This window comes from Oryzias melastigma, linkage group LG7 (assembly GCF_002922805.2).
Source record: "Oryzias melastigma strain HK-1 linkage group LG7, ASM292280v2, whole genome shotgun sequence".
In the NCBI taxonomy this organism is placed as follows: domain Eukaryota; kingdom Metazoa; phylum Chordata; class Actinopteri; order Beloniformes; family Adrianichthyidae; genus Oryzias; species Oryzias melastigma.
In genome coordinates, this window is record NC_050518.1 from 19703353 (window position 1) to 19716791 (window position 13439).

The 13439-nt window shown below is 38.5% G+C and overlaps 1 protein-coding gene and 1 long non-coding RNA gene across 2 annotated transcripts in view; one reads left to right on the top strand and one right to left on the bottom strand.

Moving 5' to 3' along the window:
- Positions 1-13439, bottom strand: part of vwa5b1 (von Willebrand factor A domain containing 5B1) — a 48792-nt gene that overhangs the window by 27768 nt on the left and 7585 nt on the right. Inside the window, exons 4-9 of the mRNA XM_024293456.2 lie at positions 11327-11546; positions 11023-11177; positions 8840-8971; positions 6643-6767; positions 3374-3550; positions 1924-2034 (exon numbers count right to left, since the gene is read on the bottom strand). Of these exons, the coding sequence (XP_024149224.1) occupies positions 1924-2034; positions 3374-3550; positions 6643-6767; positions 8840-8971; positions 11023-11177; positions 11327-11546 (920 nt within the window). The remainder of the gene's footprint in view (positions 1-1923; positions 2035-3373; positions 3551-6642; positions 6768-8839; positions 8972-11022; positions 11178-11326; positions 11547-13439) is intronic.
- On the top strand, positions 3567-4879 carry LOC118598963. The gene is made up of 2 exons (XR_004948214.1): positions 3567-3902; positions 4555-4879. It is a non-coding gene; the product is annotated as an uncharacterized LOC118598963 (long non-coding RNA).

The following is a 13439-nucleotide window of genomic DNA, read 5'->3' on the forward strand; positions in this document are numbered from 1 at the left end:
ACAGAGGGATACAAAGTCCTCGCGCTAAAAATCGCTTTTCTTCACGTGGGTGTGCTCTGAACCGCAGAAGTTTACATTTAAATCTAAGTAATGACATTTTGTTGTAGCATGACCTTTTTGAAGTTATAAAACTGCTGTTGTTATGTATATTCAAGCGCTGGAAGCTCCACACTAAAGCTAGCGGGCTGGTGATTGTTGATGACGCCATTGACGAAAGTGATGTCCAAAATATTTGACACAATTTTTTCATAACTCTCCGTTTGGAGGGCCAAATGAAGGGGAAGGGACAAGGGCTAGGGAAAAGGGAAGAATTCAGATCGGGCCTAACTTCTGGACAAATCCAAATTCTTCCCCTTCCCTACCAATTATAGGGGCATTTTAAGTAATAGGGTTGTCCTAAACAGGTTTTTATGGGCTAACCCTCGCCACGGAGGGCTGTGCATCCCTCTGCGACGAAGGTTACCACGGAGGAGAAGCATTTTTCTTCATGTGGGTGTGCTCTGAAGCACAGAAGTTTACGTTTTAATGTAAGCAATGACTTTGCTTTAGCATAACCTTTTTAAAGATATAAAACCAATGTTATTATGCATTTCTGAGCACTAGCAGCTCCACGCTAACGTAGCTACCAGCAACTATTGATGACATAATTGCTATGTGCAATTCCAACCCTAACCCCTAACTCCTAAAAAAACTATATAGTGCGGGACTACATGGTACCCTGGATTTTAAAGGCGATTGAATGCTTTCTACTTTTCTTTTGTTTTTCTAAACGCTGGATATGATGTCACCAAAGTCAATATTGAATAAATACGAACATTTCATAACGTTTATTTATGACTCCACTGTGGGTATTTTATTCTAAAATTACATTTTAATTTTATTTTTGTGTTCAAAATTTATTTGAGCCCAATGCATTGTGGTCTATATTTGCTTCAAGAAAATTTCTTGATTCTTGATTTTGGAATTTGTAGATTTTGACAGCACTAGAAAATGGCGAAGGCACTATATAGTGAGTGGGGGGGAATTTAGACATAGCTACTATTTTTCCATAACTCTCTGGTCGGAGGGATAAATGTAGGGGTAGGGAGAAGCCGTAGGGAAATAATTCAAATTCAGTCTAATTTGTCTTCGAGACACTGCCTTTATTATTTATTTGGAATGACCGATTTGGCTTTGGTTTTACATCACAAACCCTTCCTGTCATGACCCTCTGCATTCACCCACGCTCAGGACTGCCACATTGACTGTATATGAGAAATGGACTGAGTGACCACCTCCCACCTCGCATTCCAAACAGGAAGTACAAACTGTTGAACGTTTCAAAAGTTTGACAGATTTTTTGCAGCCCACTTTTAAGTGGAAGGGGTGTTCGCTTCCAACAAGCTCACTGCTGATTGGTTGCCATAGAAACCATGACTGAGACTGACTCGGACCGATCACTACTTACTGAAAATTTCTGCCTCCATCATGGGTCCAACCATATCACAAAAAAATGGAGACTGAACTGAATTCATTTTTTTGAGTGATTATCAGTGGGTGACATCACACTCACTTGCTCCAGCTGTCAAATACTGTCAATTAGACTGGTACAAGGAATGTCTGGATTGGGCCGCCTTGTAGTTGCTTTGTCTGCTAAATGCCATGCTATGACAATAAAAGTCAAATCATTTGTGATTTGTACGTTCTCCTTGAGATCCTGCAGTAACAAGCTGCTCCAGCTCCGGTTTTCTCTGCAGTTGCCTGGAGACTTACCAAGAGGCTGCTACCAGCAGCTCAAACATCTCCAGCAGTGAAGCTGGTTTCAACGGTCCAGGTCACATCTGGGCTCAGCCAACAGAGCCACAGACTTGTTAGACATGATGTGACTGATGGGGTCAACAGAGCCTCTCGATTCATACACATTTTTAAGTTCCTCTTCCTTACCTCTTCATAGCTTTGACTGGTTGCGAACAGTGACTTGAACGTTGATCCGAAGCTGACGATGTTGAAAAGGCAGCCAGGCATCAGGCTCTTGAGAATGACCACCAGGGCATCCTGGGAAGAGGAAAAAGACTCCAATCGCACCAAATAACATCTCCTATCTCTGTCCGTTCTACAACAGATGGGCAGGTTTTAAAATAAAAACCAATTATCCCAACTTCAATTTAGGGGCGACAGCTGATGTCGCCTCCATTTAGGCTTATTTATTTGTGCTCCACAAAAAGCAACAGCTAAAATAAGGTAAAAATGGTGGCCCTGCATCTGAAATAACTTCAAAATGTTATTTATAACAATTTTCTGTAAGAACTGATGCCTACACAGACTTTTTTACATTTGTTCTCTGTAGACATTTTTTGTTTTTTAAAAGTTTTCTAAGTGAATAAAAAGAGTAAAATGACACAAAAAGTGTGGCTTTGCATTATAAATGTCTTTATTAATATCAATTTTCTGTCAGAAATAACACCTGAACAGTCTTTCTTACCTTTACTCTCTGTAAACATTTTTATATGTTTTCTTTCTTAGGGTGAATAAAACCTAAGCTTGACCTAAAAGGAGACAAAAACTGTGGCTTTGCATTCAAAATTAGTTTAAAACTTTATTTATAACTTCCTGTTACCTTTATTCTCACTGAAAATTGTTTGTTTTTGTATGCATGTTATCTATTTTAGTCAGATATATAAAGTTTAAGATTAAACAAGAGATTTTTCTCTAAGTTAAAAAGATACTATAAAGAAGAAAAAGTGCACAACTTAGGATGAAATAAAAACAAGAGTTTCTAAGCTTTTAACATTTTTATTGGTTTTACTTTTGTTTCTACGGTGTTTTGCAGATGTAGGATTTCTCAACAATCCTGTGGTAAATAGTCATCCCAGTTTTATCGTGTTTACTCCAGCCCTAAGCCCAAACGCTGTTGTGCAACAAAAATCCAATCAAAGCTTGAGCGGGGGTCTCAAAAGAACAACAGCCGGAATCAACAAGCAGGATCGGAGCACAAGAAGCCAAACGTTTTTTTTAAAAGGTAAAACAAAAATAGTTCAGCCCTCAGAATCCCTGAGCGGACTCTGTGGGTGCTGATGGAAGTTCAGGCGCGGCCCGGAGGCATCTCAAAGACCGAGCAGCCGCGGGATGTTTGGTCAGTCGTAAATAATACTTCTGATCAATATCCTGGTGTATGCATGCCCTTTCCACCGTCTTCAGCAGCTTCTCCTGACATTTCCTGTGTTTCCATAGATCTGCTCTCTGTTTACCGAGAACCTCGATGCACCTTTGATGGATATTGGTAAATAAACTATACGTTTGACAGCTGGAGGTTGATGGGTACGCTTTTAATCATTTAAATGTAAATGAGTGGACCCTGATGTTTAAAGGGCTCCTCTGCAAACGATAAAAATACCTTCACACGACTGATGTTACTTCCGCTCATGCTGCCGCTGCGGTCAACCAGGAAGATAAATTCGCCATGAACTTTCCTCAGGTCGGAGCAGGTAGGTTTGAGGTTGGGGCAAAAGTTCAGCATGACCACGGGGTTGTGGAGGATGTCTTTATGTAGTCGTCTGTGAATTATATCCACCTGCAAAAGAGCAGAGGAGGAGCATGAATCACAGAGGTTGACCTGACCAGATAATGACTTCTATGGATTTGTGGGGGTTCTCACTTAATAATTAAACAGGGTGATAGAAAAAAAAGACCAAGTGATCAGGTTGACAAAGCACATCAATTATTGTACATGTGGTGAGAAAGTCGAGGTTGAATGAGCCTCGCCTACTGGAGTGTTTCCATAGAAACCCATTTTTATGGCTAAGTGCTCTCTCGTCTCCTCCTGTATTGGTCCGCTGGTCACTTAACAACCTCATCGTGGTGTGAATGGACACACGCTGAGACGGGATGGAGACACTAAGACTGATTGGACCGATCATGAAAACGTAGGTCAATTTTAATTAAAGAGGCCTGAATATGTTCTTTCCAAAGTCACAATAAGCTTCTCGGGTTTATGAATATGATTATCAAAAATACATGATTTTCATTTGGTTTTGGTTTGATTAAAAAAACTGTAATCATCTGTTTGTTTAAGCCCCTCCCCCTAGGAAGAACCAGGATTTAGTGACTGACAGTCAATCAGTGGGTTGACCCTTTATTTTGTTTGTGTAAAAGCTGTAAAAGTCTGTTGTTTATGTTCACTTTGTTGCATTTTGAGTCTTAGGTTTTCTAAAGGTAGTTTCATCCTGGAAGGAGAGAGCTAAAATGTTTATAACTTCATTATTTTGTTTAATTTGTTTGAAACGACCAAACTGCCCAAAAACCCACTTCTATTACAACAACTGCTTGATAGGGGGCGCTAATGTCCAAAACAAGACCTGACCTAAAGCAATAAAAGTGCATAAGGAAAAAAAAGAGTTGAAACTTAAACAACCAAATTAATAAACTCTTTCATATGTCACTACAAGATTTTAAATGATCTGAATTTTTTAGTTTTTCTTTTTTTCCTTTGTTTGTTTAATGGTCACTCTGCCTTCTTACTGTTACCAAACCACATCAGAGTTCACTTGCAAACGAAGTAAAACCTTTGTTTTCCAGGCAAATTAGAAGTCACTCCGTTAATCCACATCAAAATTCAAACGTTCTTTTGAACCAAAAGGTCTAACCAAACTTTCGGAAGACACGGGATAGTCCAAACCAAACAGGCAAGTGTGAATGTGCTTTATGTATTCTATTGCAATAACCTGGTTGTTGTTGTTGTTTTTTCTTTCTGTTGGGTCCATTTGCTTACTCTTAGTTTTAGAGAATCTCCACACCTGCAGCTCTTCTAGTTCAAACTCCTTTAGTTGATTCAAAGCCAGGTGTCTGAACAACTATGAAACGATTTTTAACATTTTTGATCCTCATCAGGAACTAGTTCTGTGAAAAAAAAAGCAACAAAATTGCAAAATCTTGGGAAATATTTTGTATTCTTTTAATTTCTACTCAAAAATACATGTTTATAGACCCATCTTTTGTGTTAATTATTAAGCATTCCCAGTGGTCTTTTAATTATGGTTATGTTGTTTGTTGATAAGAAATTTCCCTTTAAGCTATTAGCAGGACCGTTGATATGGAGCAACATCACCTCCCTTTCCTCCCCATTACTAAATCCTCTCTGTTTATGTGCTCTCCACCTAACTTACAGCCCCTCACACTCTCAACCTACATTATCGGTGCAAGAAAAACATGTAGAAGTATTCAAGCTATCCAGCCGTACAGTTATGATCCAGATACCAGCTTGAACAGGCAAAACAAAAATACGTGGATCTAGTCGTCTACAAGTGGATGCATCAAAATGGAGAGAAGCAGGAAGACTGTGGCCAACCCAGCGTATTTTCTACATCACAAATAAATTTTTTTTAAACAGAATTTTTCGTCTGCTCCTGATTCACTTTAGATTGATTTTTAAAAATACTCAGAAATACAATTTTAGCTTATTTTTCTTAATAAATGTCCTCCATCATAAAAAAAGCCTTACTATTTTTATCAAAGTGGGTCTTTATCACCTGGTATAGGATAATGTGACTTTACCTGTTGGAATCATTTGCTTTTAGGCAATTATCTTAAATATAATGACATTCTCACTTTGTAGTTTTTACTCATTTTAAGCCGCCAGACTCCTATTGCTGTGAGACAAAGACGCTGACCCCCACGCCACAGGGCAACTCTCTTTTCTTATGAGAGTTAAGCCCTCTCAAATAAATGTGCTTCATTACCTGGATATCCCTGCAGTAAAACAGACAGTATTGATCTTTCAAAATAAAATGTCTGTCCAAGAAGAATTTGAGGAAATCTTTGTTTGATTTCCTCTCTGTGTTTTTTTCCTAATAAGGACATTTATGTGGGATATACCACAGAACATGTGTGATGTTCTTCTGTCGCACTAACGTCACCATGGGTTCACATGGGTTAACATCTGAACTGGAAACAGAACTTCACAACACAAACAATCAACAATTCTGTCTAATTCTGTGGGATTAAACATGCCCCAGTTTAAGTCCCAGACTTTTTTTTTTCAATCTTGAACACGAACGTCCAATACTATAATTCAAATGTTGATTTCCCTTATTCCACAGTTTACCACAACAACAAGAAAGTAGAAAAGACTTCAGGGTTTTTTTCAGTTTCCTTTAACCTATTTGGGTGAATTTGATCATATTAAAACTAGAATAAAGCAGTAAAGAAATAGAGAATTGAATATAAGAAGGTCGAAATGAAACACCACGGAAGAATTTAACTATTTAAACGTTATACTTTGTGTTTATTTAATAATGAGATTAATGCAATTAAAAAGAAAATAACGCACTAAAATATCTGTAATTAATTAATAGCTATAAACGCAATAATTTGACAGCCCTTATTTCCTATAAAACTAAATGTGGATAATCGTGGAGGCAAAATGGGACAATATATACTCATATATATATATATAAAATATATACATATAATTATATAAAACTGAGATGTTTTATGTTTTTGAGTCAAATTTTGCTGCAACATTGTTGCCTTTTTTCCATTGCATCACTTAGAGAAAACAGTTGTGTTTGTGTTGTGTGTTGTCTCAAAGTGAAATAAAGTGTGTGTGTGTTTGTGATTAGGGCCATCAGTTCAGCCTCACAGAGCCCACGTCGGTGCTGAACTCACTTTCCTCTCGTTGCTGGAGTCCTTCTTGGTGGCTTTGATGAAGTCGCTCCGGCTGTGAAGATACTCATCGTACTCCTCTTGTGTCATGTCTCCGTTTTCAATGAGCACATGAGGCAGATGAGGCTCTGAAGTGGCACAGCAGTTCAGAATGAGCACAAGACGGTGGAAAATTGGCAGTGTGTGAAAGTCTGACGATCTGAGGCACAAGATTATCCGGTGAAATTAGCCCATTCATTTTAAAAATCGAGCTGCACAGACGTTTCCAAACAAACAACAGGGAGAGTTTTTTTCCCTCCTTCTTCAAATCATCTGGTCTTTAAAAGGTATTTAGACTAAACTAATGCAATTGTCAATAAACAACAAAACGGGACAAATCACTTTGTCGTTATTTATTGAACAGCTGCTCAGCCACAAATCACACAAATAGAATAAATATAATCCAGAGCTGCGTTCTAATGCATGGACTTCAAAGATACATTTTTTAGGTGTTTTATATTGAAGAAAGCTTTTTACCAGAAGAACCAAAATGTCTTGTAATTTTGTATTTCTTTGGTTCTGAATTTATTTCATCACCAATGGAAAAATGTGCATTTTTTTTTTTTTTGCAAAAATGCTGTCATGTTCTGAAGAGCAAATCCAACTATAGTGGGGAAATTTATAAAATTGTCAAATAAAGTCCAGTAGTACAAATGTATTTCTAAACAATTCTAAAGTTAAAAATCTAACGGAATTCAAAATTACTTATCAAATTAAAGACTATGCTATTTTTTTGAGTATTACAAAACAATATTTTTCTCCTCTTTTATATATATATATATATATATATATATATATATATATAATTATTTTTTTAATATACTATATATTTTAATGTATTTCTTGTCATATCCTATATTATTAATGTACCGGTATTTAGTAAATTTCATATATGCTTTTTCTTTTTGCAACTTTTTTGCCTTTTTGTGGTGCCATAACAAATGAATGTATCCTTTGTGATATAAATAAAGTTCAAATCACTTTCTGCATGTATATCCACATAATCATGCAGCTCGATCATTTTACTGCTTTACCTCTTCTTCAAAATGAGCCCAAACCATCATCCTTCCACCACAGGCGACACAGTAAATACAGACATTTGTGCTGTGTTTTTTCACACATAACAAACATCAGAATCAAATATGAACTTTTCCACCTACATTGTTCTGTGAGACTCTACTGCTGGATTATGTTCATTTTTTTGTCTCTGTGTAACTCCGATTCTGCTCACGCCAAGTAAAGCCTGATATGAAGGTTTCCAGATTTTTTGCGTTTTCTCTATATGGTCGGTCTGACCTTAAACTGAACTTGCTGGGAAATGTTCATTTTAATGTAAAAATTAGTCATTTTCTTTAAAAATGGCTTTGATGAGCAGCATTGAATGCTTCTGTAGATATTTATACCGAGTTATTTCTCTCTTGGCATTCGGCTAATGTAATCATAGAGGCTCCAGAGCAGAAAACTAATCAGACTTCATATTTTATAGATATACCTACTGCTGATTATATAGGGATGTGTATTAACCTGATACAGCTGAGGATATTTTATTTCTATACCAGATAATGTTTGTATTTGCCTGATTTTCTAAGCATTATAATAAGTGTCCGTTTATTTGATCATAACTGTATGTCTTGAGTCACTTTTGAAAAATCTCTTTGCTGGAGGAAATAAAAGTTATAATTGAATGATGTTTTTTTGTGGTCAGACTGTTCCACAATAACAGCAGAGTTCTGACTTTAGACCTTCTCCTCTCTGCTCCAGCTCAGCTTCCGCGTTGCGCCTGGAATAAAGCAATAGTCTGGGTTGAATTAAATTGCCCTCCCCTGGCTGCAGGTCAGCCTGTGTTCAAATCCTTCATAAGAAGTCATCAGGATCAGTGCGATCAGGGCTCAGTCCTACCTCTGGGAGAAAACCAGCCCACACATTCAGTTGGACACAGCAGCATTAAGAAACGGAAAACCACATTAAAGCAAGGCAGTCTGGTTAATTCAAAGATATTGGCTCTGCCGGCTTGTCACACGTGGATAACAGAGGACCTAATGAGATCCTCATATTGAGAACATGAAGCAGAGAGTTCCCCTCCACTGGTCTGATAACAATCCAAGTGTTGAATGAGATGCATGTGAGATATTGAAGGTTTGAGAATGTTTTGTGGACTTACCGCTGGGGTAGATGAGGATTTGAACAGGGTAGTCGTAAGTGTACTTGTCAGCCAGAGTGACGACGATGCTGGTGGCAGAGCGGGCCAGAGGGTCTGCATCTGCTCGAATGGCATGAGACGGACTCTCCACACCTGCGCAGAGCAGGAACCACATCATTAAGACTCAATAAGAAACCAATACCAGTGAATCAGACTTACAGTGGAGAAAATAAGTATTTGATCCCTTGCTGATTTTATAGGTTTGCCCACTTAAAAAGAAATAGACAGTCTGTCAGTGTAGGTTCATATGAACTCTGGGAGATAGAAATTCACAAAGAAAAAAAAAACAAGAAATAGACTTCAAAGAACTTATATGAATGTATTATTTAAAGTTGATTGAGGGAAACAAGTATTTGAATCCTATAGTTGGACAGACTTAGTATTTTGTGGCAACACAGAGGTTAGATATCTCTTGTACTTCAATCAAGAGGAATTTGCACATTAATTCTAAATCATTAAAGGGGCCATTTCATGATTAATCCACTTTTTGAGCTTTTAAGTGTGTTCATTCCTTACTATAAACTATTTTGATCCATTCACGCATTTCTGAATAATCCTCTAAAAACCTGTGCTCTCAGTACCAGCCACTCCCGTACCCAAGAAAATGAGCTGGTCCTCACTTGCTGATGTCACAAGTTGAGAACCACCCCCTCCAGGAAGAGTGTGCACCGCCCACAGGCCAACACAAACACTTTCTCCCCCCATCCCCAGCTCGAGCAGAGTCGGGCAGATGCTGGCTGTCTGTGTTGCGAGCCAAGGAACGCTCGACTGATTTATCATTCAAACTTTGCAAAGAAACTTCTGTGGAAAAATCTCAACATCATGTTGGGATGGGTCTTAAACATATTTGAGAATGGTGAAAGCAGACGGGGATATCGGGGAGACGGCAGGAGAAAGGGAGCAGACTATTTCCGGGTGGAGCAACGTATTTGAAAAACTGGTTTGAACGTGGATTATTCAACATAGACGGAAAGGTATTCGTTAAAAAAAGGATTTTTGATACGAATGTGCAAAATTTGGGGGATAAACACCCGGGGTACTCAGTATTTACATCAATAGTTTAAATAATAAGGGTTTTTTTAAATGGGTGACACGCTGACGAGGACAGCTCTAGATGACGCCATAAAATGGGCGGCACTCTCAAGGAGCGAAAGGCGGAGCCTCATAGATCAAGTTGTTTTACTTCCAGGTATGAAAAGAGTTCACAAGAAAAACTAATATTTCATAAATAATTTGTTTTTTAGTGTTCAAAATGAAATATATTACCATGTGGATATAGTTTACTGTGAGAGACTGAAGAAAATCATGGTTTGGCCCCTTTAAGATTTCGTTGCTGTTGCTCGGCATCTCTGAGTTTCAGTTTTCTCCATTTTTTTCCTCATAGGACTGAAGTCCAGGTACTGACTGGACCTTCAGATGCTTCTTCTCCAGCCATTGCTTTGTTGTCTTGGCTGTATGTTTTGGGTCATTACCCTGTTGGAAGATCCATCTATGACCCATTTTAAGCCTCTTGGTGGAAGGAAGGAGGTTTTCAGTCAGGATTTGACTATAAATATGTCCATCCTCCCATCCACATGGTGAAGTGTGCAGAAAACACTCCCAAAGCATAATGCTTCCACTACCATGCTTGACTCTTGGGGTCATAAGCAGCATTTCTCTTCCTCCACCTTGAGTTGATGCCAAAGAACTAAATGTTGGTCACATTTGACCACAGCACCTTCTCCCAATCATTCTCTAAGTCATGAAGGGGTTCAAACTTCCGGCGGGCCTACACACGTTCTTTCCTGAGCTGCATTCACACCCAACACGATTCACATGTCAAATTTGGTCATCTTTATTTGGACGAGTGACACATTTGCTGTTCGACAGCTGTCTACAAATGTGTTCATAAAATTATGGGAGGAGCTTCCACCAAATGAAAGGAAAATCTCTCAGCCAAAACCAAATGTGCGACATCTGATTGGCTGTCAGGTATGCTGAAAGGCGAACAACAATTCAAGCTTCAAGAGTTTTCAAAGAACACATTGGAATTGACGGCAAATCCACAATAACTGCTGCATTTACCACCATCACAGCTCTCTTTTTATAAATCTTAAGACTCCTTTACTTCTGCATTCACTCTGAAGATAAATTAAAATCCAGACCTGCAAGGAGATAAGGAGCCCGTATCTCCATCTGGAAGTTAAATTCATAATCCATGGAGTTAATGGTCTCATCCTCCAGCAGTGAGGTTAACCACATCTGAGCGGCATTAGGGTTTTGGTCCTGAAGACTCGAGGCACCCGTGTGTCTGTCTCGCCTAAAAGGAAAAACAAAGTTTGACAGTTGGAGTCAGATGCTACTTGTTAGCGGTGTTTATTTAGCATTTACAGGGCTAGATGTGATTTTAGGAAAGCAGAATGTTCAAGTTAATTTAGGTATCTTTCTTGAACCAGTGTTCTTTCTTACGTTCTGGAGAAGTTTGGAGACAGGCCCTGCTCCTCGTTGATGGTCCTCTGGACTCGGGGTGTGCATACAGGCGGGGTGGACACCATGATCCCCCCACTCGGCAGGGTGGAGAGCTCAGATGAAGTACTGACAAGGACGTGAACCGTCTCCAGCGGAGGGATGATGCCAAGGTTAACCACGAGCACTGTCCTCTCAAAATCCTCGTCCATCACTATGTGTCCTGTTATAATAAATTAGACAGCAAACTTGAAGATTTATAGCTATCATTCCTATTATCTAAAGGTTATATGATCATAATTTTGCAGAATCTTATTTAAATTGGAAACAGCTCATTGAGTTAAGGTCTGTAGGACATTCTTGCGGATAGACTTAAAATAGCAAAACAGGCAAACCCTCATAGCAGTGTTTTATTTATAAAACCTTTTTATGTGTGTAGAGTTTAACTTTGGTTTTAAAATAAATAATTACTAACAAAAACCAAATGACACATCTCCCATTTGGACTTGTATTCTGTGTAAATCCAACACAAAGTGGCAAAATTTGGACATGCAGGTTGAAGTAAAAGGAGGTTTCTTGAAATGTTTTCAGAATACTCACCAAACAGAAATCCTGGAAAAATATTCCCATATTTGCATTTTTGAATTCTGGGAGAAAAATGTTAAAAACATAGTTGGAGGACTAAGAAAAACAGAGTTTAACATATTTTAGGTAAATTATGACATTAAAACAAGATCTTAATACGCATTTTTATTTCTTGCCATGTTACTCGTTAGTTGATTTTAAAAATGGAAGAGATCTACTGACGCTAAACCTACTTACTTTGAGCTTCATTGTATGGAACTTTTTTTTATCCCTGATCCTGAGCGTAAACCTTGTTAGTCTACAATAAAACTGTTTAAAAAGTTAGAAAGCTGGAATTCTGGATAGTGAGTTCCAACTTCCCTACTTCTTGTTGTTCTTTCATTGATTTTTATTGATTTAACTATTTCTAATGTATTTATGTTGATGAATGTGTTTTAACAAAGACACAAGCCTTGTTTCCCCCTGAGCAGTCTGGTACGATCCGGTCTGGTAAGGAGTGGTACGGTACAAACCAGTTAATTATGGCGAGCGTTTCTACTCAGTCAAGCCTTGCTCCCACTGAGAGGTTTGTTTTCATGGTGCATGTGTGGTGTAGACTGCTAGCGTGTCACTGCGTCCAGAAAAGCAACAACAATGGATTTCATAACAGATGGGGTCCTCAAGTGGTACAGTTCGGTACTGTTTAATGGGTCCATTTTACAATGGAACACTCAAGATACTGGACTGTACTGTACTGTACTGTACTGGACCACTCAGTGGAAATGAGGCTTTTGACACAAGGGCAAGGGAACCGAACCTGTGACTTTCTGATCAGAGGTCAGCTGCTCTACCTCTGAACCATGAAACCTATTTGGATAGGGCAAGTGTGATAGGCTAAGCTTGTGTTTGACCAAAACCAAGTTAATGCATAATATAGAGGAAAAACTAGTAAATAATCTCAAAATTGAAGCCACTTTATAAAAATTGACAGACTTTAAATTTGGCGTCCCAAGAAAACCCAACTTATTAAGAACCATAGACAGTTTCCCACAGATCCACCATCAGGGTTTAGAACACCCAGAATGCACCAAATCTGTGAGGCCTGATAGGAGTTCCTTTCATATTTTGTGTTGCTTGGTTCTGCCAACATGTGCAATGAAACCAGAACACACAGAGACATGTTCATTCATACCTGCCAGTTAGATCAAAGTGGAGGAGAATACTATGTAAATTGCTCCACAGAAAGGCCTAATTTGAATTCCTCCCTACCCTTCTAATTGTAGGGGCATTTGAAGGGTATGGTGGGGACTTTAGAGGGCTAAATGTAGGGGTAGGAAGAAGCCATAAGAGTAGGGAATGAATTCAGACTAATATAGAGTTGGTTGAGGGAGTGTGATGATAAGGGATGGGACACTACCAATACTATAATAATTCTTATGGATTGAACCCCCACACACTAAACTTTGCTATTTTCCTAATAACTGAGATAATGTTTTTACAAATGTGACACCGTTAAAAAACAGGATTGTTGCTAGGAGCCCGTTTAGTATTC